This window comes from Puma concolor, chromosome D3 (genome assembly GCF_028749965.1).
Source record: "Puma concolor isolate L17-30 chromosome D3, mPumCon1.1.hap2, whole genome shotgun sequence".
NCBI classification, from domain to species: domain Eukaryota; kingdom Metazoa; phylum Chordata; class Mammalia; order Carnivora; family Felidae; genus Puma; species Puma concolor.
Genome location: NC_141678.1, coordinates 46997220 through 47022179, shown reverse-complemented (window position 1 = coordinate 47022179; position 24960 = coordinate 46997220). Strand labels below are relative to the sequence as shown.

At 41.4% G+C, this 24960-nt stretch overlaps 1 protein-coding gene across 8 annotated transcripts in view; it reads left to right on the top strand.

The window, feature by feature from the left end:
- The window catches only part of OSBPL1A (oxysterol binding protein like 1A), a 277900-nt gene that overhangs the window by 163040 nt on the left and 89900 nt on the right, over positions 1-24960 (top strand). For all 8 annotated transcript variants that reach the window (XM_086682632.1, XM_025931211.2, XM_086682634.1 and 5 more), the window contains one exon: positions 8220-8382. In XM_086682632.1, coding sequence (XP_086538758.1) covers positions 8220-8382 — 163 coding nt within the window. The remainder of the gene's footprint in view (positions 1-8219; positions 8383-24960) is intronic.

Sequence of the window (24960 nt, the reverse complement as noted above, 5' to 3'; positions counted from 1 at the left end):
AACAGATCTACTAATTCTTGGAATGAGAAATCTTTCTCCTGGAGGGTATGGAGTCAGCCAGATTTCTAACGTAAAATGCCATTTTACAGGGATCTAATCCCTGATGGGGGTCCAAGGAATAGTTTTAACAAATGTTTTGCTATAGTCTGTGTGCACACCCTGTCCCCGTTTTCTTGGTCCACCAAACTGGTAACCTTTACCTTCCTGGCCACCTCCCCCTCACCCATTTCCCTAAAGTGAGACCTCTGCTTCTAAGACTCATGATCATGTATTTCCATCAGCAGTGTTACTGGGCCACATCGTGGATTGGAAAGCTTGTGGGATTTGGAGTTAAAAGATCTTGGTTCCAGTTCTTCCTCTGCTAACCTTTGGCAAGGAACTTAAACCTTATGATCTTCACTTTATGCAATACACACACACACACATTCATATTCCTCATAGAGTTGTTAGGATTTAATGAACTAATAGTATGTAAAAGTGACTTTTAAACTGTAAAATGCTATACATATACTTTATGGGTAGTGGATATAAAATTAGCCCTATGTATACAAATGCTTATGAAATTGTCCTTTTTTTTTTTTTTTTTTTTTTTTTTTTGGCTAGATAAACTCATACTGAAGTTAAGAATAATGAGATTTTTAGGGACATTTTTGCTCAGTTATTACTTTCTTGGTAAACATTGAAATATCATAAATACTAGTTGAAGAGATCTTTTCCAAAAAAGTTATTTTGCATTGCTTCAGTGCCTCCTCTACCTCTCCTGTTACTATACACCTTGGTGTTTATTCATTTAAAAATATTGTTGCGATACTTATTTTTAAGCATGTTCCAGGAATCATTCTGGTCAGTAGGGAATACAATTATGAACAGATATTTGATAGAGAGTTAAAAAGCCATGCATGATTAAAAAACTACTTTAAAATAATTAAATACTTTTCAGAATCTTTATTAAATAGGCTGATTTAGAATTTTGCCATTTGTATATAACCTACACTGATTTATTACATTACATTGAAAGTTGTTTGAAGTGTGTTTAATATATACCATTAACATGGCAATTTAGCATTCTCTTCTGTGCATGATACATAAAAATCTTTTGAAACTTTTAATACATTATAATGCAAAATATTATATATTAGAAATTATGCATTGAAGTATGCATAGTACTTAAAGGAATATAATCCTGTAAGTGCTACTTCTAGAATATAAAATATACATGCTTGTGGAAATTTTAATTTAATGTAGATATATCTTAGAGTCATTGTCAAGTGATTCAACTTTGCAATTGAAAGTGAAAAGTATTTGAGATCACTTGTACCAAATTATTTTAAATGCCAAAACCATTGAAGAAGGCAGTGGAATAAATATGTATTGAATCTACTATTGGTAGTACATTGTAGAAGTGAATTGTTCCACATTGTTATATCGTTGGTATATACTACTAATCTCTCATTGATTTTATTTCTTTGGGACGTTGTTTTAAAATCAGCCTGATAGAATAATTATGAAATATTCTGAGTTCATATTCTTCTAAGTGTTCCCACCTTGCTTTTAAAACCCATTTTCTTTTACCAAATATTTCTTTAGTGCCTATTTATTGGGCTCTGTCCTACATGTAGGCAGAGCCAGTTATCCCCTCAAATTCCTCCTTAATTTAAATGTCTGAAGATACAGTTGGAAGTAATTGACTTAATCAGATTATTAACAGCTTAACAACCTCCATTGAGGTCATTTTACTTAAAATATGTCAGTAAGTCAACAACCATATATAGGCCCTCATCTTATTTCTTGAGGTGGAACCTAAGAACAGAGAGGCACAGAGGAAATTCCCATTGGGATTTCTTTTCCTCTTGTCTCGAGCCAGGTTGAGGAAGATGGCAATGCCAGTAAGAAAGGGACATTTTTTAATGGTGCCAAGAGCCAGTGAGCATTGACTGTAAATGACAGGAAGAGCAACAGCTGCCCTGTTTGGAGTTGACGAGGTTAGTGTGACTGAGGCTTTGGACAGCCTTGGAAATGATCTCATTTTTCAGGGCAGATTCTCTTGTGTATAGTGTTAAGAGACTAGAGGCTTCTTACTACATAACATGCTGGGATCTGTAAGTCAATGACCTCTTCATTTCTTTTTCTCTGTATCTCACATATGCATTGAGACAAAAGCAGTTAGGAGAAAAGTTTATTACCCATACCTACGCAGCTAAATCTGTGCCCATTTCTACTGCCTTTCCTCCTGCAACTAAGGGTGGACTTTCTGTGCCCCAACAAAGGCCAACTGTATACTTGTGGATTAGGTCTCCTTTTTTGTTTTTTTTAAATGTTTATTTTTGAGAGAGAGAGACAGACTGCAAGTGGGGGGGGGGGGGCTGGGCAGAGACAGAGGGAGACACAGAAACTGAAGCAGGCTCCAGGCTCTGAGCTGTCAGCACAGAGCCTGATGCGGGGCTTGAACTCACAAACCGTGAGATCATGACCTGAGCCAAAGTCAGTCTCCTTTTTAGCAACCTCAAGAACATCATTCCAGCAATTCTCTCCTCTCACTCTCACATTAATTTCCCCCTCTCTATAGAATCTTTACCATCAATGTAGAAACATGCTGGGGGCACCTGGGTGGCTCATCGGTTAAGTATCTGACTCTTGGTTTCAGCTCAGGTCATGATCTCAGAGTTCATGGGTTCAAGCCCCACGTTGGGCTCTGTGCTGACAGTGTGAGCCTGCTTGGGATTCTCTCTCCCTCTCTTACTCTGCCCTTCCCCCACTCATATGTGCACATGTGCTCTCTCAAAATGTGTTTTCCGTAGTAAAGCATTATTGACTCTCATAGCCCCTTCCAGCAATTGCCCTAGTTGTCTCCTTCCCTTTTTGGCAAAATTTTGGGCTGTACTCTCTCTGTTTCCTTCTCTCATTTTTCTTGACCCACTCCACTCAGATCTTTGCTTTAGTACTCTCTCAGTGCTCCACTGCAAATGCCTGTGACAAATTCACCAGTGATCTCCTCACCAAATACAGAGGGCTTTTCCTCGTTCCCATGTTATTTAGCATTGGTGTTTGACATAGTTTATCACTTAACTCCTCTTTGAAGTACTTCTCCGAAGCTTACAGGACACCACACACTCCTACTTTTCCTTCTGTCTCTCTTCCTCTCTCTCTTTTTTTTTTTTTTTGTTTTGTTTTCTGTGCTGGTTCTTTCTCATATCCTATCAGAAGAAAAGTCCTTGGATGTCTTCCTGTTTATACCTCACTTTCTCCTTTAGTGATTGTTTCTACTCTCATAGCTTAAAATACAATCTATTTGCAAATGACTCTCAGAATTCTCTATCCAGCCTGGACCTCTTCCCTGAACACCAGATTTGATACCGAATTGTCTACTTGACCCCTGCACTTGGCTATCTGACAGCATCTCAGACTTAACCATGTACGAAACAGAGTTCCTGATGGTCTCTGCTCCCTCTGCAGTCTTCCCCGGTTTAGGTAATGATGGCTCTGTCTTTAGCTTAGGCCAAACTGTGGAGTTTTGATTTCTCTTTTCTTTCATATCCCATAGGCAGTCTATCAGCAAGTCATTTAGGCCTTCCTACAAAGTGTATTCAGGCTATGACTACTTCTCTGCTCTCTTCATTGCTCTTGCCCATCTCATCTTACCCTGACTGTTGCAGCAACCCTTTAAGGGATCTTTCTGATTGGACTCTTGACCTCCCCCTGACTCCTTGTTGGCCAGAGAGACTGTATGCAAATGGAAATCAGATGATGTTACTCCTCTGCTTCAGAACTCTCCAAAAGCTTCCCATCTCAGCATCAAAGCCAGAGTTCTCCCAGCCATCTGCAAGCTTTAAGCCATCTCTCCTCCCCCACCACAACTGCCTTGCAGAACCCGCCTCATCTCCCTGTTCTCCTGTCAGGTCTCCTTTGGTCACTAAGGCACGTTTGTTTTTAAATAAGTGTCTTTTTTTTAGTGGTAGGAAAGACCGAAAAACAAAAAAGGTCTTCAGGAACATAAGGAAGTGCATTACCCTTGAAAAGCAGTGATGGAATGGCATGGAAGAAGGGCATTAGAGTCCATGAAAACTTGAAAATGTGTGTGTAAAGGGGGCACCTGGCTGGCTCAGTCGGTTAAGCGTCCGACTTCGGCTCAGGTCACCATCTCGCGGTTTGTGGGTTCGAGCCCCGTGTCGGACTCTGTGCTGCCAGTGAGGAGCCTAGAGCCTGCTTCGGATTCTGTGACTCCCCCTGTCTCTACCCCTCCCGTGCCCATGCTCTGTCTCTGTCTCTCAATAATAAATAAACGTTAAAAAAAAACTTAAAAAAAAAAATTAAATGTGTGTAAAGGTGCTTTGTAAATCTATAAAACAAAGTATGTACTATATGGTCATGAGGATATATTTTTACACTTGATTGCGCTTTAGATGTGGGATCAAACCTGAATTTTCTTGTACCCTGGAGGTGAGGGTGTGATTCGGCCTGGCTATGGATTCAGAAGTAATGCTGAGGGTCATTCACGTGAAAGATCTCCATCCTCTGCTACCAAAACAACTCGGTAGACTTGGAGGAGAAGAGCCCTTACCAGCTGTAAAGGAGCAGACTCACTTTAACAGCTATGTGGCCATTGTGGGGAGTCGCCTAAAGTACGTATCTTTAAAAAAGCCTTGAAGTTAGTATAGTGTTGGTTCTATAACCACAAAATAAAGGTCAATGTAATTCTTTATCTGAGAGATAAAATTAGATGTTTTAAAATCGAAGATCTAGGGCTTCAGAGTTAAGCTAATACATTCTGTGTTGTAGCCACACATCCAATAATAAGAAATAAGGCTAATGCTGTTTAGCTGATGAGAGTGTGGCCAGTTGAAGGTAGCTTACCAGATTGATCAAGGCCAGAATTTCACCTAACCTGTAATTGGATAATTGGACACAGTATTCTGTGAATATTCATCACTTACTCCCCACTTAGTATGCCTTTGCCAGATTTAATTATTGTCTCTGCCTGACTTAACCTCTGTGGAACGTGGGTGAGTAACAAGGCACTTTGTAGAACGAGAGTAGATAAAATGTGTGTGCACTGGGTAGCACGTAACTTTTTAAAACTCTTGATTCTTTAGCCGGCATCTGTTTACTGTTGGTGTGAAGAACACTTTGGAAGTGTTCATTGTGAAATTTCACATGCCAGCATGAAAGAGAGTAAGACAATAGATTGTGTTGCTGTGGTTTGAGAAGACTAGTGGAAAGGCTTGTATTTGCGTTAGTCTAAAGTGATACGGACGTGGAGCATATATATGTTTCTTATTAAGTGTGTGATGGTTCAGTCCTTAAATTATTCCTAATAAAGTCTGATCTTTATGTTCACATTGTGATGTGTTAATTTTTGTTATGGGAAAGTTATAGGGCTGAGGGTATAAATTTTGTATTTCACTTTTATATTTAATTTGAAAAAAATCACCATATTCTAGAAATGTTCTAATGTGATTATAAACCCATATGCTGGACTTCACTGATCATGAACTTCCACTCTGCATACCTTTATCAGTAGTTTTGCACTAATTTTTAAATGCCGGCTTGTCCCCTGGTGTTTCTGAAGGCCCGAGATTGGAATTACATCATTCCAGTGATCTTTCTAATAGGCTGAAAGGTATGGATGGCCGTGAAGTATATTCTTAGATGCCTCTCTAAAGCAATAAAGAGCTCTTCACTGGTGTAGATCTGCTCTCGGGTGCGGTCAGTGTACATGATGAAAGAACTTGCGGTCTTGTGTGCAATTTTAGAGTGAGGTTTCTTCCTTCAGTGCGGAAGATCCTGTTACTCTTGAAGCAGGTACACGTGCAGCCAGGTCATCAAGGTAAGAGCAGGAGTAGTGGTGCGGGCCTCTTCTCCTGCTTGTGCTTCCCACCCCTTTCCCTGCTGGTAAGAGCAACTGAAAGCATGTGTCCAAATAGCAGAAATGAAGGGATGCATATTTCAGATGGTTAAGGATAAATTGGAGTTTGAATAAGATTCTGTTGAGGGAACACTATATTTGGGGGCCTCGATCATTTATTTTGCCACTATTCTAAAATCTAGATGAATGTAGGTATAAAACTAACATATTTGTAACTAGAAGGGTTAGTTGAGTTACTAAGTTTAGTTGATTCATATGTTGAAAGGTTCAGTGTCAACAGCGTATTTGCATTTTGATGTTTGAAAAGCCAAAAAGAAAGGTAAAGCTAAAGGGAATGGATGGGCAGGGGTGAAGGAGCTTGATTCCTCTTCAGAGGTATTTTTGGAATCTACACATACAACAATGCTGAAAGATCTTTTCCATTTGAAGAGAGGATCATTTTGGACATTATGCTCAATTTTGTAGTCCTTGTTTACAGATAAATGAATTGTCTAACCCAAGAAATGGTTGGATTTTTTTGTTTTAGGTTTATTTTGAGGGAGAGAGAGTGCACATAGGGGAGGGGCAGAGGGGGAGAGAATCTTAAGCAGGCTTCAGGCCCAGCACAGAGCCCAACACGGGGCTTGATCTCAGAACCTCAAGATCATGACCTGAGCCAGATCAAGAGTCAGATGCTTAACTGACTGAGCCACGCAGGAGCTCCCGTTTCATTTTTAAGTTGACTCCAGCCATAATAGTATTTCCTCTGGAGGTAAAATCCAGATTATAGGGATATTTACAAGTATTTTGCAATTTCTTGAAAATTATATAAGTATTTTTTTCAGTTTTTCACATCTTTGCACATTTATCATTTATTGCTATTTTTATTTCATGATCACAGCTATAATAATAATCTCATTACCGTAATGATAAACACTTAGGTGCCTGAAGACTGGAACTATTCCCAAGATAATGAAAGCTTTACTCCATTTCGGTTATGAACTTAGCATTTCAGTAAAGCTGTGTTTTTAAGTTCTGTCACTCTTCACTTGTTGAACCTGATTATGTGGCTGTCAGGGACTCAGGGCTACAAAGGACTCTGGAGTCAGAACCAAAGGGAAGGGAGCGTGCAAGTGGGTGTCAGGAGGTGAAAGGGTGAGATTCAGCAGAGAGTAATTCAGAGAGCAGCGGAGAGGGTTCTGTGGCTCCCAAGACCCAGAGCCAGAACTTCGGACCTGGAGGAGGTTGTAGAGTACCCCCATCCGGTGCTTTTCAAACTGTTGGAACAGCCCCCACTTTGGATGGAAGCCAAAGAAAGCCATAGCGCTCCTGAGTGTACCAGTGTCACCCAGTGCAGCTTTGGAAAACCTCTATTTCCTGTGTTGGGGTTATTTCTGAGATGGGTTCTGCTCTGCCCAAGTTAAAACACACACACACACACACACACACACACACACAAGTTTGGAGACTACTGATAGAAGTTTCCACTGTTGTCTAATAATCTAATTTTCAGGCAAGGCAGTTAAAGAACACGAGACTTCTGCGATTGCACAGTGGGTAATGGCAGACCCTTTGGAATAGAAGTTGGGGGAGATTGCGGAATAGTTGTGATTTCTAGAGTTCCAATATCAAGACAGGTGAAACTGTCCACACCAAATCTAGCACCTGCTATTTTACAGGAGGATCAGCTTACTTAAATTTCAGAGGGTATTAGTTAACTGCAAAGGTTGAGATGCTCTTGAATTAGGAAGAATGGATGATCTCATTAAAAGATGAAAAATGAAACCAGGCATTACCTTTTTTAATAATCTTTTTGTTGTTGTTAGTGTACTAAATTCAAGGTAAAATAGAGAACCATAACCAAAATATGGAATTGAAAAATGGAAGTTAAAATGTCATTATGTGGCCACTCATTTCCTTTCATTTGATACTCCAGCTCTTTCAGAAGTAAACTCGAGGATTGTATCTTATACTTTGATGTGGTATACATTTTAATATTTAGAATGGTTTTAATTATTTTAGTCAAAATGGGCTTAATTTCATGATTAATGTCAGAGAGAGATACTCTGTCTTTTTAAAATTTTATCTGACTTCTAAATTGGCTCACGTTCTTATACTAGAATCTTGATCATTTGAGCCAAATTTGCTAGTCTTAATCTATTTTCATTAGCTAGAGCTGTTGTGAGAAAAGGCCCCACAGGAAGAACAGAATTAGTTTAGTAATTGTGCTCATTCATCCGTGCATGCATATAACAACTGTTTTCATTTCTGATGTTGTGATGGAACTGGATCAAAAGCAAATAAATTTTACATCCCTTTGAATAAGCGTATGTCTCCTGTCACTGAAGTCTTTTTTTGTGTATCTGTTTTCTTGCAGGTGAGGAATTTTAAATTGGAACAGGAGCAAGAAAAAAACAAAATTTTGTCAGAAGCACTGGAGACTCTGGCCACTGAACACCATGAATTAGAGCAATCTCTGGTTGAAGGCTCGCCACCCCACAGCATCCTCAGCGAAGACGAGTTCTATGATGCACTATCAGGTAAGTCTAGAATCTTGCCACCTGTGTTGTGGGTGGTTTGAAGCCCACCACCTGAACGTCTTCTTAGAGATGTCACCTGCAGTGTCCTGGAGAGAGCAGAGGACATGTAGCACCACAGCTCCCCACACAGTTTCTCTTTGGTGTGGGGGTACTGAGGCAGGAGGCTGCGAGTTGGGACTGAGTCCACCAATGTGGATGGAGAGGGAGTGCTGTGAAAACTCAAGAATTTGTTCAGTGACCATTAAATACCTCCTACTTCAGGGTGCTATTGTATGTTTAAGGGTAGAGCAAGGGACAGTTTCTGTCATCAGAGAGTACTCTGAATCCTTAAAGGACAGAGATGAGTATGGTGGTTGCGGTCCAGTATGCTGCGTGCCAAAGAGGGGAAATGGCAGTGTGGCTGGAGCAGAGAAAAGAAGTGCTTAGTTGTGCCTCAGAAATACACGCCAAAATGAGCAGGGACCCCACAGCCTAAATTGGAATCCTGCTTCTTACACCAGCTGGCTGTGTGACCTTGGGCAAGTTCTGTGACCTCTAGTTCTCTGTTCACACATATTTAAAATGGGGATAACTACAGTATCCATTTCATCAGGCTGAGTCAGGATTAAATGAGTTCCTGTGTGTAAACTGTGTTTAGGACCATGCCTGTCATGTCCAAGGTGCTCCAAAAAAGGAGACGTGTGGGGAGGTGGGACTGACTTGGGAGGGGATGTCCCACGAAGTAGTTAGGACCTTTGAGGAATTTGCTTTAGAATTTTTGAGGTGGGGTGCTTGGAGGAGTGGCTGCAGACGAGTGAGGCTGAAACTAACTCTTATTTGAGGACATCAAGTTATTACAGAATAGGTGGACATACGCAATTACTGGTCTCGTAGAACTTGACCGTGAAAGCGGGAGACCTCCGTGAACAGGGAGTGAAAGGGTCACATTCACAGTAGGAGATTAAAGGAAGTGCAGTGAGAAGTAAGAGAAATGGGAATGAAAGAAGATTGGGTTGAGGAAATGAAAGACAACAGTGTGATCATATAGGACAGGGAAAATGGTTGTTGCTAGGCTTACAGAGAAGAGATTTGTTATGTAAGGTAAACAGATTCGTTATTGTGGGAAGTGTGATATAATCAAAAGAATGGGAAAAGTAATTTTAATAGCCAGATTATGGAGTAGAAAAGATGATACTGATGATGATGTTGTCATTTGGATAAGGCATTTGTGAAAGGAGTGACTCATTGGGAAGAGAAAGTGAAGCTAGGATTTGAAGGCAGTGAGATAAGTGATGAGGCAAAGGAAGTATTTAACACAACTGAGGGAAGTGGGGGGTGGGGGGCGGGAATGACATCGGAGCCTGCCAGGATTTTTTCACACCTACCCTGGGCCAAGTCCAGTAGTGTTATCTCCTATATTCCTTCCGTTTGGGGACATCCAAAAGAGAAAGTCACTAGAGGGATCATAGGATTAAGTGCAAAAAGATCTGAATATAAAAGAGCCCAGACACTTGAGTTGCTCATCTTTCCCCCACCCCGCTCCCCCAGGCTATCATTATTTCTTTTTTTTTCTTTTTCTTTTTCTTTTTTTTAATTTACATCCAAGTTAGCATATGGTGCAACAGTGATTTCAGGAGTAGATTCCTTAATGCCCCTTATCCATTTAGCCCATCCCCCCTCCCACACCCCCTCCAGTAACCCTCTGTTTGTTCTCCATATTTAAGAGTCTCTTATGTTTTTGTCGGCCTCCGTTTTTATATCTTTGTTTCCCTTCCTTTATGTTCATGTGTTTTGTATCTTAAAGTCCTATGAGTGAAGTCAAATGAAATTTGTCTTTCTCTGACTAATTTCACTTATCATAATACCCTCTAGTTCCATCCACGTAGTTGCAAATGGCAAGATTTCATTCTTTTTGATTGCCTAGTAATACTTCATTGTATATGTATGTACCACATCTTTTTTATCCACCATCCAGTGATGGACATTCGGGCTCTTTCCATACTTTGGCTATTGTTGATAATGCTGCTGTAAACATTGGGGTGCATGTGTCCCTTCAAAACAGCATACCTGTGTCCCTTGGCTAAACACCTAGCAGTGTAATTGCTGGGTCAGAGGGTAGTTCTATTTTAATTTTTTGAGTAACCTCCATACTATTGTCCAGAGTGGCTGCACCAGCTTGCATTCCCACCAGCAGTGCAAAAAAGATCCTCTTTCTCCTCATCCTCGCCACCATCTGTTGTTGCCTGAGTTGTTAATGTTAGCCATTCTGACAGGTGAAAGGTGGTATCTCATTGTGGTTTTGATTTGTATTTCCCTGATGATGAGTGATGTTGAGCATTTTTTCATGTGTCAGTTGGCCATCTGGATGTCTTCTTTGGAGAAGTGTCTATTCATGTCTTTTGCCCATTTCTTCATTGGATTATTTGTTTTTTGGGTGTTGAGTTTGATAAGCTCTTCATAGATTTTGGATACTAACCCTTTATCTGATAAGTCGTTTGCAAATATCTTCTTCCATTCTGTCAGTTGCCTTTTAGTTTTGCTGGTTTTTCCTTCGCTGTGTAGAAGCTTTTTATTTTGATGAGGTCCCAATAGTTAACTCTTGGTTTTGTTTCCCTTGCCTCCGGAAATGTGTTGAGTAAGATGTTGCTACAGCCAAGATCAAAGAGGTTTTTGCCTGCTTTTCTCCTCGCGGATTTTGATGGCTTCCTGTCTTATATTTAGGTCTTTCATCCATTTTGAGTTTATTTTTCTGTATGGTGTAAGAAAGTGGTACAGGTTCATTCTTCTACATGTCTCCAGTTTTCCCAGCGCCACTTGCTTAAGAGACTCTCTTTATTTCATTGGATATTTTTTCCTGCTTTGTCAAAGATGAATTGGCCATACGTTTGTGCGTCCATTTCTGGGTTCTCTATTCTGTTCCAGTGCCTGTTTTTGTGCCACAGCTGCTCATCTTTTATGTTTTTTTTAAGAGAGAAAAAATTTAATGTTCATGAAAAAAATTGTAATAATATGAAAGTGTGTGCGTTACTCAGTGAAATTTTCCCTTCGTCCCTTATCCTAATGTACAGTCTTCCTTGGAAGTTCTTATAGCCTGATATATTCTCTTCCAGGCCTTTTTAAAGCATTCCCATGTGTATGCGTATGTTTACATACAGCTTTGTTTTGTTTTGTTTTGTTTTTAATCAGGAATGGAAGTAGCTGTATCATTGTTCTGGAGTTGCATTTTTGTTCTTTTTTTTAATGTTTATTTTGAGAGGGAGGGAAGGAGAGAGAGAGCGTGCACAAGTTGGGGAGGGGCAGGGAGAGAGGGGAATCCAAAGAATCTGATAGCTTGGAATCTGCTGATAGCTTGGAGCCTGAATCAGGGTTGGATCTCATGAACCCTGAGATCATGACCTGAGCTGAAATCAGGAGTCAGACGCTTAACTGAGCCACCCACATGCCCCTGGATCTGTGTTGTCATGTAACGACATAACTTGGAAATTTTTCCCATCAGTAGTACAATTCTAGCTCATTCTTTTTAAAGGTTGTATAAAAGTCCGTGACATGATTCACCACTGTTTTCTTGATTATTGTCTACTTGATAGACATTTGGCAGCTACTGTCATGTTTCTGCTTCTCAGACATATTTTAACACTCAAAACACTCTCCAAAATCAGTCTTCTCTGGGACGAGGAGATAAAAAGAACTGTAGTCCCTAGGTGAGGATTGGCAAGTACATCGCATCTCGAGTACCAATTCAGATTGGTTTGCAATACCTGCTGCTTTAAGGTTGGCTGTGTTGAGAAGGACCCTGAGGCTGAGTGCAGGTGCCTTGGTCAGTCAGCATGTGGCACCAGGGCTGTAGAAATGAAGGAGAGGGCAGGTGCCATGCCTTTGCTCCTTCCTGCCCTAAAGGACTCACCTGAGTTTTGTTACCCTTGCCTCAACAGTAGCCTTTCTGTGGCCACTCTTACTGTTTCCTGCTAGAAATCTTGCAAATCATTTGCAGTGTAGAACTGCATTAAAATTAAGAATCAGAAGCCCCAGCTTCAAGTCTTGAGTTGCTGATGACCTCGCCAAATAATTCATTGAGGTATAAAAGCCGTCCTTTGGGAATGACTTCATCTTCTCACTATAGTCTTCACACTTCACCCTTCACTCCCACTTCATTCTTCCTTTCTGTTAAAAAAAAGAAGAGGGGCGCCTGGGTGGCTCAGTCAGTTGGGCTTCCTACTTCGGCTCAGGTCATGATTCATGGGTTCAATCCTCATGTCAGGCTCTGTGCTGACCGCTCAGAGCCTGGAGCCTGCTTCAGATTCTGTGACTCCCTCTCTCTCTCTCTCTGCCCCTCCCCCACTCACGTTCCATCTTTGTCTCTCAAAAAAATGAATGAACATTAAAAAAAATTTTTTTTAAAGAGAAGAAATGTTCCTCCTCAGTTGAAGCCGTCCCTTCCTCATATCATATATTCATGTACCCATCTCCTTGTACCTTCTCAAGAACTTTTGTTATTGTTTCTTCTGCCTTCATTTTTATATCACATCATTTTATTTATTTATTTATTTATTTATTTATTTATTTATTTTTAATCTTTATTATTTGAGAGAGAGAGAGAGAGAGAGAGACAGAGAGCAAGCAGGGGAGGGGCAGAGAGAGAGGGAGACACAGAATCCGAAGCAGGCTTCAGACTCTGAGCTGCCAGCACAGAGCCTGATGGGGCTCGAATCCACAGACAGAGAGATCATGACCTGAGCTGAAGTCGCCCGCCCAACTGATTGAGCCACCCAGGCACGCCAATTTTATTTATTTTTTTAAGAGAGAGCACAAGCAGGGGAGGGACAGAGAGAGTGGGAAAGAATCCCAAGCATGTTCTGCACTATCACTACAGTGCCCAATGTGGGGCTCGATCTCACAAACCATGAGATCATGACCTGAGCCAAAACCGAAGGTTGGACACTTAACTGACTGAGCCACCCAGGCACCCCCAATATCACATCAGTTTAAATACTAACTTAGCATTCTGTAGTAGTTTCCTGTGACTGCTATGACAGATTACCACAAATGTCTTTGAACAATGCAGATTTATTTTCTTATGGTCCTGGATGTCAGAAGTTCCAAAGTTGAGGTCTTGGCAGGGCTGTGTTTCTTCTGGAGGCTCTGGGAAAGAATCTGTTTCCCTGACTTCTTTAGTTTCTGGAGACCACCTGCATTCCTTGACTTGAGACCCCATCCTCTATCTTCAAAGCCAGCAGTGTGACATCTTCCAAGCTCTCTCACTGACTCAGACTTTTCTCCCTCACTTTTTAAAGGACTTTAGGTGGGGCGCCTGGGTGGCTCAGTCGGTTAAGCGTCCGACTTCAGCTCAAGTCACGATCTCACGGTCCGCGAGTTCGAGCCCCGCGTCGGGCTCTGGACTGATGGCTCAGAGCCTGGAGCCTGCTTCCAATTCTGTGTCTCCCTCTCTCTCTGCCCCTCCCCCGTTCATGCTCTGTCTCTCTCTGTCTCAAAAATAAATAAACGTTAAAAAAAAAAAAAAAATTAAAGGACTTTAGGAATTACAGTGGGCCCGCCCAGATAATCCAGGGTAACCTACCTATCTCAAGGTCCTTAATCACATCTGCAGAGTCCTCTTACCATACCAGGTAATCTATCCACAGGTGCCACAGGTTAGGACGTGGACATGTTTGGGGGACCATTATTCTGACTACCACATTTATATCTCTAACTCAGACTCAGCTGTCAGCTGGATAAATAAAAAATGAATTTTTGATCTTTTTCCCAGATCCTCTTCCTGGGGTTTGCCTCATTTTAGTGCATAGCACTTCTCTCCTCTCAAAGCCAGAAACCTAGGAGTGATTTGTGACATTCATGTAACACATCCATGAAACCCAGCCCAAAGCTTGTCCATTCTACCTTCAAATCATACCTCAAAGCCATGTATGTTCTGTTATTATCGTGTAGGGTTAAAAGGTAGGTGCTGGGACGAGAGGCTGTTGATAAATTGTCACTCTACCGATTCCTATGCCCTTTGGAAAGTTACTTCACTTTTCTGTGCCTCATTTCTTTATCTGCAGATGGGTTATAAGATAACGATAAATACTTAAAACAGTGTCTGGCACTCTGAGCTCTCGTTATCATCACCTGCGCTATGCCCAATTTTGTCTAGCCTCTTACCTACCATGCTTCCAGCCTTGCCTTCCTGGAGTTCACTCTGTGCACACACCCACGGTGGCACTTTGTAGACGTCAAGTCATTGCATTCCCCTGCCTGGAATCCGGTGGTGGCTTCTCATTGCACCGAGAATAAAAATCAGACTCCTTAACCGGCCTTCAAGGCTCTTGACATGATCCAGATCCTGCCTGTGTTGTCAAGTCAGGCTTGTCTTCTTGTTCCCTTCCCCTCACTAGCCTTACGGGCTTCGTCCAGCCCTCAAACATAGTAGTGGCAGCAGGCTATTGGATGTGGCGTGAAATGAGACCAAGAGAAAGTATGCAAACCTGTATTACACATAAAGCTTATTTTTATTTATTTATTTTTGTTTTCTGTGTTTTTGAGAGAGTCTGAGCGTGAGTAGGGAGTGGCAGAGAGGGAGAGATACTTAAGCAGACCCCACACCCACTGTGGAGCCCAACCTGGGGCCGGATCTCACAGCTGTGAGATCGTGAGCTAAGCCGAAGAGCCTGGAGCCTGCTTCAGATTCTGTGTCTCCCTCTCTCTCTTCCCCTCCCCTGCTCACGCGTTCGCACTCTCTCTGTCTCTCAAAAATAATATTAAAAGAAAAAATTTAAAAAAAAAAACAAGCTTTTTTTAATAGGGGTCTCAACAGTAAAAGATTAAAGCAAGCTAATATTTATTTATTTTTTTTTTTTTATTTTTTTTTTCAACGTTTTTTATTTATTTTTGGGACAGAGAGAGACAGAGCATGAACGGGGGAGGGGCAGAGAGAGAGGGAGACACAGAATCGGAAACAGGCTCCAGGCTCCGAGCCATCAGCCCAGAGCCTGACGCGGGGCTCGAACTCACGGACCGCGAGATCGTGACCTGGCTGAAGTCGGACGCTTAACCGACTGCGCCACCCAGGCGCCCCAATCAAGCTAATATTTAAAAGATGTGAAAAGATTTTTAAAAATTCTTCTCAAAATATTTGTAAATTACTTTGACTAAATGTTTAATCTTTTTAAAAGTCGCTTGCTTACAATTTGTGTTACTTCCTTTAAAATAATAGGATAATTTTATTTGTTTAGACATGAAATCCATGTGACTTCCTGTTTTCCCTTCGCTACTTTTCCCATATGTCCCTTTAGGTTTTTGCCAATAAGCTGGATCAATGAAAATCTAGTACAGTGGGTGAGATAAACCTTGATGCAAGCATACAGTATAGCCTAATTTTTCCAGCCCCATGGGATCTCTTGATCATATAAATTGTTTTTTCAGTATTCTCAGTGACTAAAGGTTTCATAAAATTCCATAAAGCAAACAGATTTCTTTTTCACAATTTGAATTCTATTATGTAACATGATCTGAAAGGAGCTACATCTTTGCGTGTGTGTGTGTGTGTGTGTGTGTGTGTGTGTGTGTGTGTGTGTGTAAGAAAAGAAATGTTTATATTGAGTGAGATTGCTGCTCTTACTGTCAGTGACCACCTCCTGGCATACGGCTAAACGTTCGTGCATACTGAAGCAAAAAAATGGAAGAAGAAACTAACACATAGCTGATTCTGTAGAACATAGTCCATTCTGTGAGCAAATAAAGTACAGAAATACATAGAAAGAACCACTTTAAGGAAGAAGAGAGTGGTTCCTCTTTCATATTCCTACCCTTTCTGTTTCACTTTTACTTTATTGCTACCCTGTTCTCCTACCCGAGCTCTCAAATACCTCTCAAGTACTTCCCCGCCCAGTAGTCTTTCCTGACTCCCCCTGGCAGAATTAATCCTCTCTTCTTTTGTGCTCCCTGGTTGACACTCCTTTATAGCCCCTTTCATTGTACTGTGCTCCTCTCTGTATGATCATGGTTGCCCTGTCTACTTAAATCCCTGAGTTCCTTTCTAAATGTTGAGTGCAAGTTTTGAACAAATGCCACTGATATTTCTGTCCTCCCTAAGAATATATTGGTATTCGATACAAGCACAAGAGGATCAGTAATGCCTGCTGCATGTTCCACTTTGGGTTCTGTGTAGCAGAGGAGGGATGGCAGACCATCCCCGGGAGTGAGCCTGGGTGAGGTGGTAGTAAGAGATACAATTTGTTCTTGAGGAATTTACACTCTGGTTGGAGCTATGAGACCTGCTCATGGCAGTGGGGGGTAGGAGGATGAAAAAGTTGCTAAGAAAGGGAGACAGTTCGGGGTGCCTGACTTTGTGAATCTGTAATATGCTAAGGAATTACTCTTGAAACATTTGTGGCTGCTATTCTTTAGAACTGGTCTGAGAAGTTTCACCAAAATTCCTGCCTTTTGGGTATTATAACTTCAAAATATATTGGTTTTCTTACTGTCTGTTCATTTTCCTTTTTTAGAAAACATGTTGAGATCAGTTGCTCAAGAAAGGCTTTCTTGCTAGGTTTTCCTCTTAATGCTATTTTGGTCGAAATGTGCATGAATAATGCATACGGTCCAATAGTGTAGACTGGCAAAACCAATAGACAGTTATGTCATGAAATTGAACCCAGTTTTAGCATTTCTCAGCAGTTGCAAGGGTGGGTGCTTATGTCTTTTTAAGTCAAAACTTTCAAAATGGAAACAATTTTGGTTTTGTTGGGAGGAGAGGAACACAGGAACAGTTAGGACCTATGTCAAATAAAGTTTAATCCAGTAAGTAGTACAGGTAATAGTGGAGAACAAGTGATCCCATCTGCATTGACACTTTATGTATAGAAGACATAGGATCTGAGCAAGGCGGTCAGCGTTATTGAGAAGAAGGTGGTTCTGTGTACACTGTTCTTTATGTTCCCAGGTCCGGTGTTCTTTCCTTCTACAGTTTACTTTATTTTTAAATGTTTATTTACTTATTTTTGAGAGAGACAAAGTGCAAGAGGTGGAGGGGCAGAGAGAGAGAGACACAGAATCTGAAGCAGGCTCCAAGCTCTGAGTTGTCAGAGCCCGATGTGGGGCTCTAACCCACAAACTGTAAGATCATGACCTGGGTCGAAGTCGGATGCTTAACCAACTGAGCCATCCGGGCGCCTCTCCTTCTACAGTTTATTTTCGAAATAACTATTCATTTCTTATCTGGCCCTTTTCTGTGTGTCCTTTAACTGTAGTCTGCACCTGCCTAGGATTTGGCCCTGTCAACCACCACTGTATTCCTAGCACTTATTTGTCTCTTGTTCCCCCCTCCACTTTTTTTTTTTTTTTTTTTTGAGAATGAGGTATACTGTCTTGTTCTTGTCCTTTTTCTTGTGATACAACTTTTGGTGTATGCCTTCCTTATAGCAACACTACATTTCCCTTAACTGCAGAAATCTTGTACTAACTTCTGTGTTTTGTCTACTGCCCCGTACAAAACATTAATTAGTTGACATGATAGACAGCAAAATGAGTGCCACAGAGCATGGCTGTTACTTAGCACCTTCCATATGTAACGTGGTAAAACATTCTGGAGAAAATCTGATTAGTGGCAGGAGCTCTCAGTCTCATTTTCAGTTTGTAGCATTAAAAAATTATCCAGCATCTCACTTATCTTGTATATGTGTTGCAGGTAAACACTGCTGAATGCAATCTATCCTTAAGGTTTTGGGTTGACCTTCTGGGTTCATCTTCATTTTCTAAAATGTTTTTTATTAAATTGACTAAATTATTGGCTCCATTAAATACTGTAAACCACGTGCATTTAGTACTGTCCTCAGCATTGGGAAGATTTCATGAACCAGATGTGACTGTTGAGTGCCAGGTGCTTTGGTAGACACAGCAATACCAAGCTAGGTAAGATCCAGTCCCCCAGTCTGGGGGGTTTGCGGTCAGGCTAGGGGAAGAGATGAATACCTGGAAAGACAGTTTTGAGTGTAGTGTAGAAGGGATCTGTCCCGCCAGTCCACCGCAGCTGCTCATTCTCATTCTGGAGATCGGAGCTTAGAGTTTGCCTTTCTCAGGAACCATGTTGATGCCATTATCTATCTCCATTTTGTGTGTCTCACAGTTTTGTTTGTTTGTTGTTGTTGTTGCTGTTTAAGTTCATTTTTGTTTTGAGAGAGAGAGTATTTGCGTGAGCAGGGGTAGGGGAGGGAGAATCCTAAGCAGGACCTGGGGCTCAGACTCAGAAACCGTGAGATCATGTACACGTCTGATGGCTGTCTCCCATCATTCGACCCAGTCTCTCAAGAGCCTTGATTCTAGCATTGTTTTGACTACATCACATCATCTCCATCTTTACACCATCCCTCACTCCACATGTGCTTTCCATATGTGAGGCCTAGATTGCGTGGGGCATCATGTGATCAGTCCCCTGCCTTTCTCTCCCTGCGCTGTACCCAGCTGGCAGAACGCCAGACCATCCCTCTCCCCCTTCAACCCCAGTCCTCAAGGGACTAGGTGAGACTGGAGACACATCCAGGGCCACAGCAGTGGGCCTGGCTTTAAGTTCACAGCCGCTGACTTGTGGTTGGTCCCTTTTGCTGCCCAGCGGTCCTACTCCATTTCTGTGGTCCGTTGCTTTCACGTGCTGCTTTCATGCGTATCTCACCTAAAACTTGTCATGCCTCCTCCTCCATCCTGCGCCAGCTGGGGACATTGTTTATGTCACTGACACACTCCTCGTGTTTCCAGTATCAAAGCTGCCACACCCTTGGATGTGTACGTAAGTGTACATGTTGTGCCTTCTCTGCTTTGCATTGTTGAGGCTGCAACCTCCCTGTTTGTGCCTGGGGCCCCACCCCCTCTGACCTACAGGAGGACATCTATGCGGTTCCTCCCCTCTCCCAGGTAATCGCTTGTTCCTTGTTCCCATCACCTGTCTTACCTTTAAAATGCTAAATCTTAAAGTACCTCTGATCCCACATTACTCTCCTTCCTTACCATGTTGTCTTGAACACCCTCTGTTTATAGGTTTATTCTCCCCGTTGCACTCAGTGCTCTTGATCAGGTCACCACTGGACTACACTCAGTTGCCTGGTTGAGTGGTTCTTTCTCAGTTCTCCTCTTTCTTGACCTCTCACTGGCACTGAAAGTTGTTGATTACACCCTCCTTCATAGAACATTTTCTTTACTTGGCTTGCAGAACATCACTCTCATTTGATTTTATTTCAGTTTCCTGTGCCAGTCCTTTGGCATTCTTCTAGCTTCTGATATTAGAGTGTCTCTGGGGGTAGGCAGGGAACCTCTTTTCTGTCCATACTTGTCTCTAGGTCCTTTGTACTCAAAGTGTGGTCTGAGGATTAGGATCAGTATCCCCTGGGAGCTTGTTGGAAATTCACAACCTAAGGTCTCAGCTCAGACCTAGTGAATAAGAATCTGTGGGTTTTTTTTCCAAATCTGTAGGTGATGCATACAGACATTAAAGCTTGATCCCTGTTGCCTTACATGGCCTCATCTAGTCTCATGCCGCTAAATATTATCTGTATTCTGATAACTCCATTATTTTGTGTCTCCAGCCTCTGGCTTCCCCCCGGATTTCAGACTCATTGTCTAACTACCCACTTGACATATTCACTTAAATGTCTAACGATATCTCCTACATATATTACAATGTCCCGAAGAGAACTCTTGCTTTCTGTTCAAAGTCGGGTCCTTCTGCAGTCTTCTGTGTTTTGGTAGGTGGAAGATCTGTCTTTCCAGGTGCTTTGGCCAAGGCTGGGAACCTTCACACTATCTGTCAGACAGTCTCGTTTTTGTGTGTCACATCCATATTCAGTCCCTCAACAAATCCCGTTACATGTACCTTCAAAACATATCAGACTCTGGCCACTTGTCATATCGGCACTCTTACCACTGAGACCCACGCCCCTACCACCTCTCACCTGGACTGTCACAACAGTTTTCTCACTATTCTCCCTGCTTTCACCCTTCTCTCCAGCATTGTGCTAATCACAACGTTCACAGTGATCATTCTGAAACATGAATCCCTTCACATCAGTTCTCTGCACAAAACCCTCCAATGGCTTTGCTTCTTTGCTGGAATAAAAGCCAAAGTCCTACACGATCTGGCCCTCTGCCACCGTTCTGAAGTCTGCCTCTGTCCTCCTCACTTCTGTCACCCTGACCTCAGTGCTAGTTCTTGAACTTGCCAAGCATGTTCTCCCTTAGGCCTTTGCTTTTCATTATTTCCTCTGCCGGGAACTCTCTTCTCCCAGATATCTACAGTGCTTGCTCCCTCACTGAGAAAGACTTTCTTTTGCTCAGAAAGACTTTCACTATATCAATTTTTATTCCCTCCCCTTTTTTGCCCTTTAAAAAAAAAAAACAAACCACCTTTCACATAATATTCATTTGTTTGGTGATCTCCCACAACTAGAATGTAGCCTCCTCCATGAGGGCAGGATTTTGTTCGGTTCATTCATGTATTCCCAGCCCCTGGAACAGTGCTAGACAAAGAAAGAGGTGCTCAATAAATATTTGTTCAACGAGTTAATGAATGAGTACTACCCAGTGGTATGTCACGAAGGTTACAGAAATTCGGAGGAGAGGCTGCTGACCACTTGAGAAACTTGGACAAAGCACCACAATTGAGTAATGTTTTGAAGAGTCAGGAAAGGTTCTCCAGACAGATATGGCAGGGGTAGAAAATGCTTTGTGGGAGAGGACAACACATTCGGAGGTAAAGAAAAATAGTTTTCAAAAATGTCATGAACTGTGGTGTGGCTGAGGCAAGGGTGAATGTTGAGGGTGCTGGGGAGAGGTGACAAGATGAAGCCAAGAAAGTAATTTAGGACCAGCTGGTAATGAGTCTTGTGATAAGATTGTGCTGAAGAATTTGAATTTTAGCATATTGGTGATGGGGAGCCAACAGACATAATTATTAGAGTGACATCATATTACTGTTTTATCAAGATTCATGTATTTTTTAAGGTAAACATTGTGGAATTCTTGTAATTCCATTATACTGAGACAGGACTTTGAAGAAAATAAGACCTGATCTCTACTCAGGAGTTCGTACTCTGGTAGAGTGTGCTGTAGGAGTAAAGATTGATTCAGGGTCCTCGTGTCCTAGACGAGAGATGACAAGAGTTTGAATGAAAGCAATCATTGAGAATGGAAAGTTGCAGTTCTCTCTTTGTGTTGCTTTAGTGAACGCATGTCCTTCTGACCGTTGCTGAAGGGTCAGAGGCTTCCTCGAGGAAGCCTGGTTGACTTTCTTGACTTGATCAGATCTCCACTTGCATGCTCTGTGCACCATTTTCCCAGAGTTGAAATTCTGTATAATTATTGGTTTCTGTCAGCCCTGCCCATCAACCGGATAGTACATTCATTCCATGAGAAATTCTGCAACCCTGGCAACTAGCATAGATTCTGGCACCCATTAGGAGTTCACATATTGGAGCAAATGAAATTTTGGGATACATTTTTAAGACAAAAATGACTGAGCTTGAACACTAGTTGATGTGGAGGATAATGATATATTTAGGGTTCCCGTCTATTTTGGCACCATATTCGGCCCCCTTCTACATTCCTTGTCTTGGTTAACAGCATCAACATCTGCCCACTGGGAAAACTACACATGTGGAAGTCACCTTTACCCCTTCCCTCACACTTCCCCCAGTACACTCTGAGGGGGCCTTAGTTCACCTCCCCTTCCTTTGACCCCAGAGACGTGGAGGGTGCTTTTCTAACCAGTTTTACTGCTTCTGGTCTTTGTCTCTGCCAGCCATTTTTCACCTGGCATGTTGTCAGATGTGAGAGTCTGAAAAGCAGTCCCCGACGGATAGGTTTGCCTTCCAATCCTGGGAACCTGTAACTGTATGTATGTATGTATGTATGTATGTATGTATGTATGTATGTATGTATGTATTTATGGGAAAAAAGACCTTGGCAGATGTGATTAAGGATTTCAAGATGAGATAAACATGGATTATGTGGGTGGGGCCCAAATGCCTTCACAAGTATCCTGTAACAGATAGATGGAGAGAGAGGAGACAGAGGCTGAGGTGATCCGAAGGCCAAGTGATGTGGCCACAGGCCGGGGAGTGCAGGCAGCCTCCAGACCTGGAAAACATTAGGAATGTATTCTCCTTTTAGTGCCCCTGGAGGGACGGTGGTCCTGCCAACACTGTGCCTTTGGTCCAGAGAAGGTAATTTTTGATTTCTGGCCTCCAAAATTATAAAGGACTAAATTTTTGTTGTTTTAAGCCACCATGTTTGTGGTAATTGTTACAGTGGCCATAGGACACTGATAGATCAGAGCTGTCTGTAAAGTCTAAAACTGACCTCATCACTCCCTGGGAAAACATCCCCATTACTACAGTTGAGTCCAAACTCTGATCTATTTCACTTTAAAGCTTCAACTCTGCTGACCACATCTTTTTCCTCCAGCCACCCTCGTCTCTAGCTGTACTAGATATTCTGGGCACACATTTGTTCTTTCAGGCTTTGGGGCTCTTTGCTGTTCCCCTCATACCCCTCATACTCTTTTTCTGCCTTAAACTAGTTTTCGTCATTGCAGCTCAAATGTCATCTCTGCTTGGAAATGTACTCTGGGTCCCTTATGAATGACTTCTTCAACTGTCCCCACAAATGCTTTGTATAAACATTAAGTTTACTTACGTGTCTTATGTTTACCTCTGTGTACTTATGTATCTTATATATTGGACTTTGAATACTTGGAGAGCACCAGTCTTGTCTCTTTAATCTTCCTACACTGTTTGAGCAACTAGCTCTTTACCTGGTGTGTGGTAGATACTTGGTAAATGTTGATTTATTAAGTTGAAGTCACAAGAAAAGTGGTTTTTTTAAATAACTGTGGATTATTCTGTAACTGGTCTTAGTTCTGCAGAGTGAATGTATATGTGACCTTCCTGAAAAAAATTATAAGGATGTCAGCAATCTAGGAAGCTGTGGATTTAATCGTCCAGAATAGATACACATAAGATTCCCAGTAGTCCACACAGTGTGGAATTCTTCATCTTCAATTACATGTGCAGATTTTGCAAGTTGTGGAAAACAGGAGTAGATTTAGTTGCTTGGGGACAAGCCAGTGCTTTTAAGAAACTCTGTCTTAAGCAACACTATACCATTTGGCTGATTTTGACCTTGGACATCATTCAGTGAAGATATGTCTGTCTAGAATGTCTCTCACTCTTGATGCTTGCTCCCAGGGTTCTGTTTCAAGCTTTTGTCACTTCCTTAGTAAATTATTATAGTAGCCTCTTGGCAGACCCTCTGGGCTCATTCTGACTTTCAGTTTACAATTTATTTTCAATGTGGTAGGTTTTTATTTATTTTGTTTGTGTTCTTTATATTTACTGGGTAATTTTTAAGTTTACACAACAGTACCGTAAGGCAAAATTAAAATTTGGCACTGATATTTTGAGCTTGGGTTACCTTGGGTTACTTTGGACATTTTTAGAATATGCCTAGTATGCGGGAAACCAACAATAAAAGTATTAAATTGTGTGTATCTCCTCATCATTTCCTGTTACCTTAAGTAACAGGGGAAAGGTTACTTGGACCTTCTCCACAGTTCTTCCACATTTTGCTCCTTTGTACTATTTGTTCACAAGCTCGTTTTCAAAGGTCATATAAAAATAAGTTGATCAGGATAGCGTTAAGAATTGTTGGCATGTTTACATTGTTAACTTTATGACCTCTTCTTTTAGCCTTTTAGTAGGGGTAAAATTCAAAAAGTAGGGTGGAATTAACGATCCTCTTAATTCTGAATTTTTGAAGACTACTTTATGAAGGTATGACTGGCATACAAAGAACTGTACATATTTAAAGTATGAAACTTGATAGAAATGTTGTAAAGTCACGTTAACCCAGTCACAGCCATTGGCTGCCATGCTATTTGGATGAGAGAGAGAGAGATTAGGATTGTGAAGTGAAAGGAGATTGTGTCCTAATGTGAACAGAGCTTTAAAGATCTAGGCCTGTGGAGATTTGTCACATTAAAACATTCTATTAATATGCTGTTTTCATTGAGAAAATAATCAGGCAGAGTTTCTACTTTAAATGCTTATCTGTAGGCTAAAGAATTTATCTTGTAAAATAGTCTTTTTTTCAAAGTGTTATTCTCAGTTTCTCAATAAAATGTAATTCTCAAGTAAGCCACCAGAGTCCTTTTGTAACTAGGTGGGAATAAACAAAGGCACAAATATTCCTTTCCTCATTATTCGATGATACGGATTTTCCTAGTTACCCATCAGAAGTTCAGTAAATAACATAAGGCTATTTCATAAATTCTCTTACCCTGATTTTCAGAGGTTGATGAAGTATCCTGAAAAGTTAGGGTGGCTTTACTTACAATACAGAAACACTTGTGTTTGTAGGGGGAAAACACAGTGGGAAATTAAAAAGATGGTGAAAGGCTAACTTTGTCTAGAATCTAGTTTGTGTATGTTGTTAAAATAAATGTCTTTTGCTTCATTTGGAAATATGTCTATAGAAAAATCAACTAGTTTAGCTTCTGCGTTGTTTTTGTTTTCCAGTGGCATTGAAGTGAGAGAGCAGGACCAGAATATAGTTCACGCATCC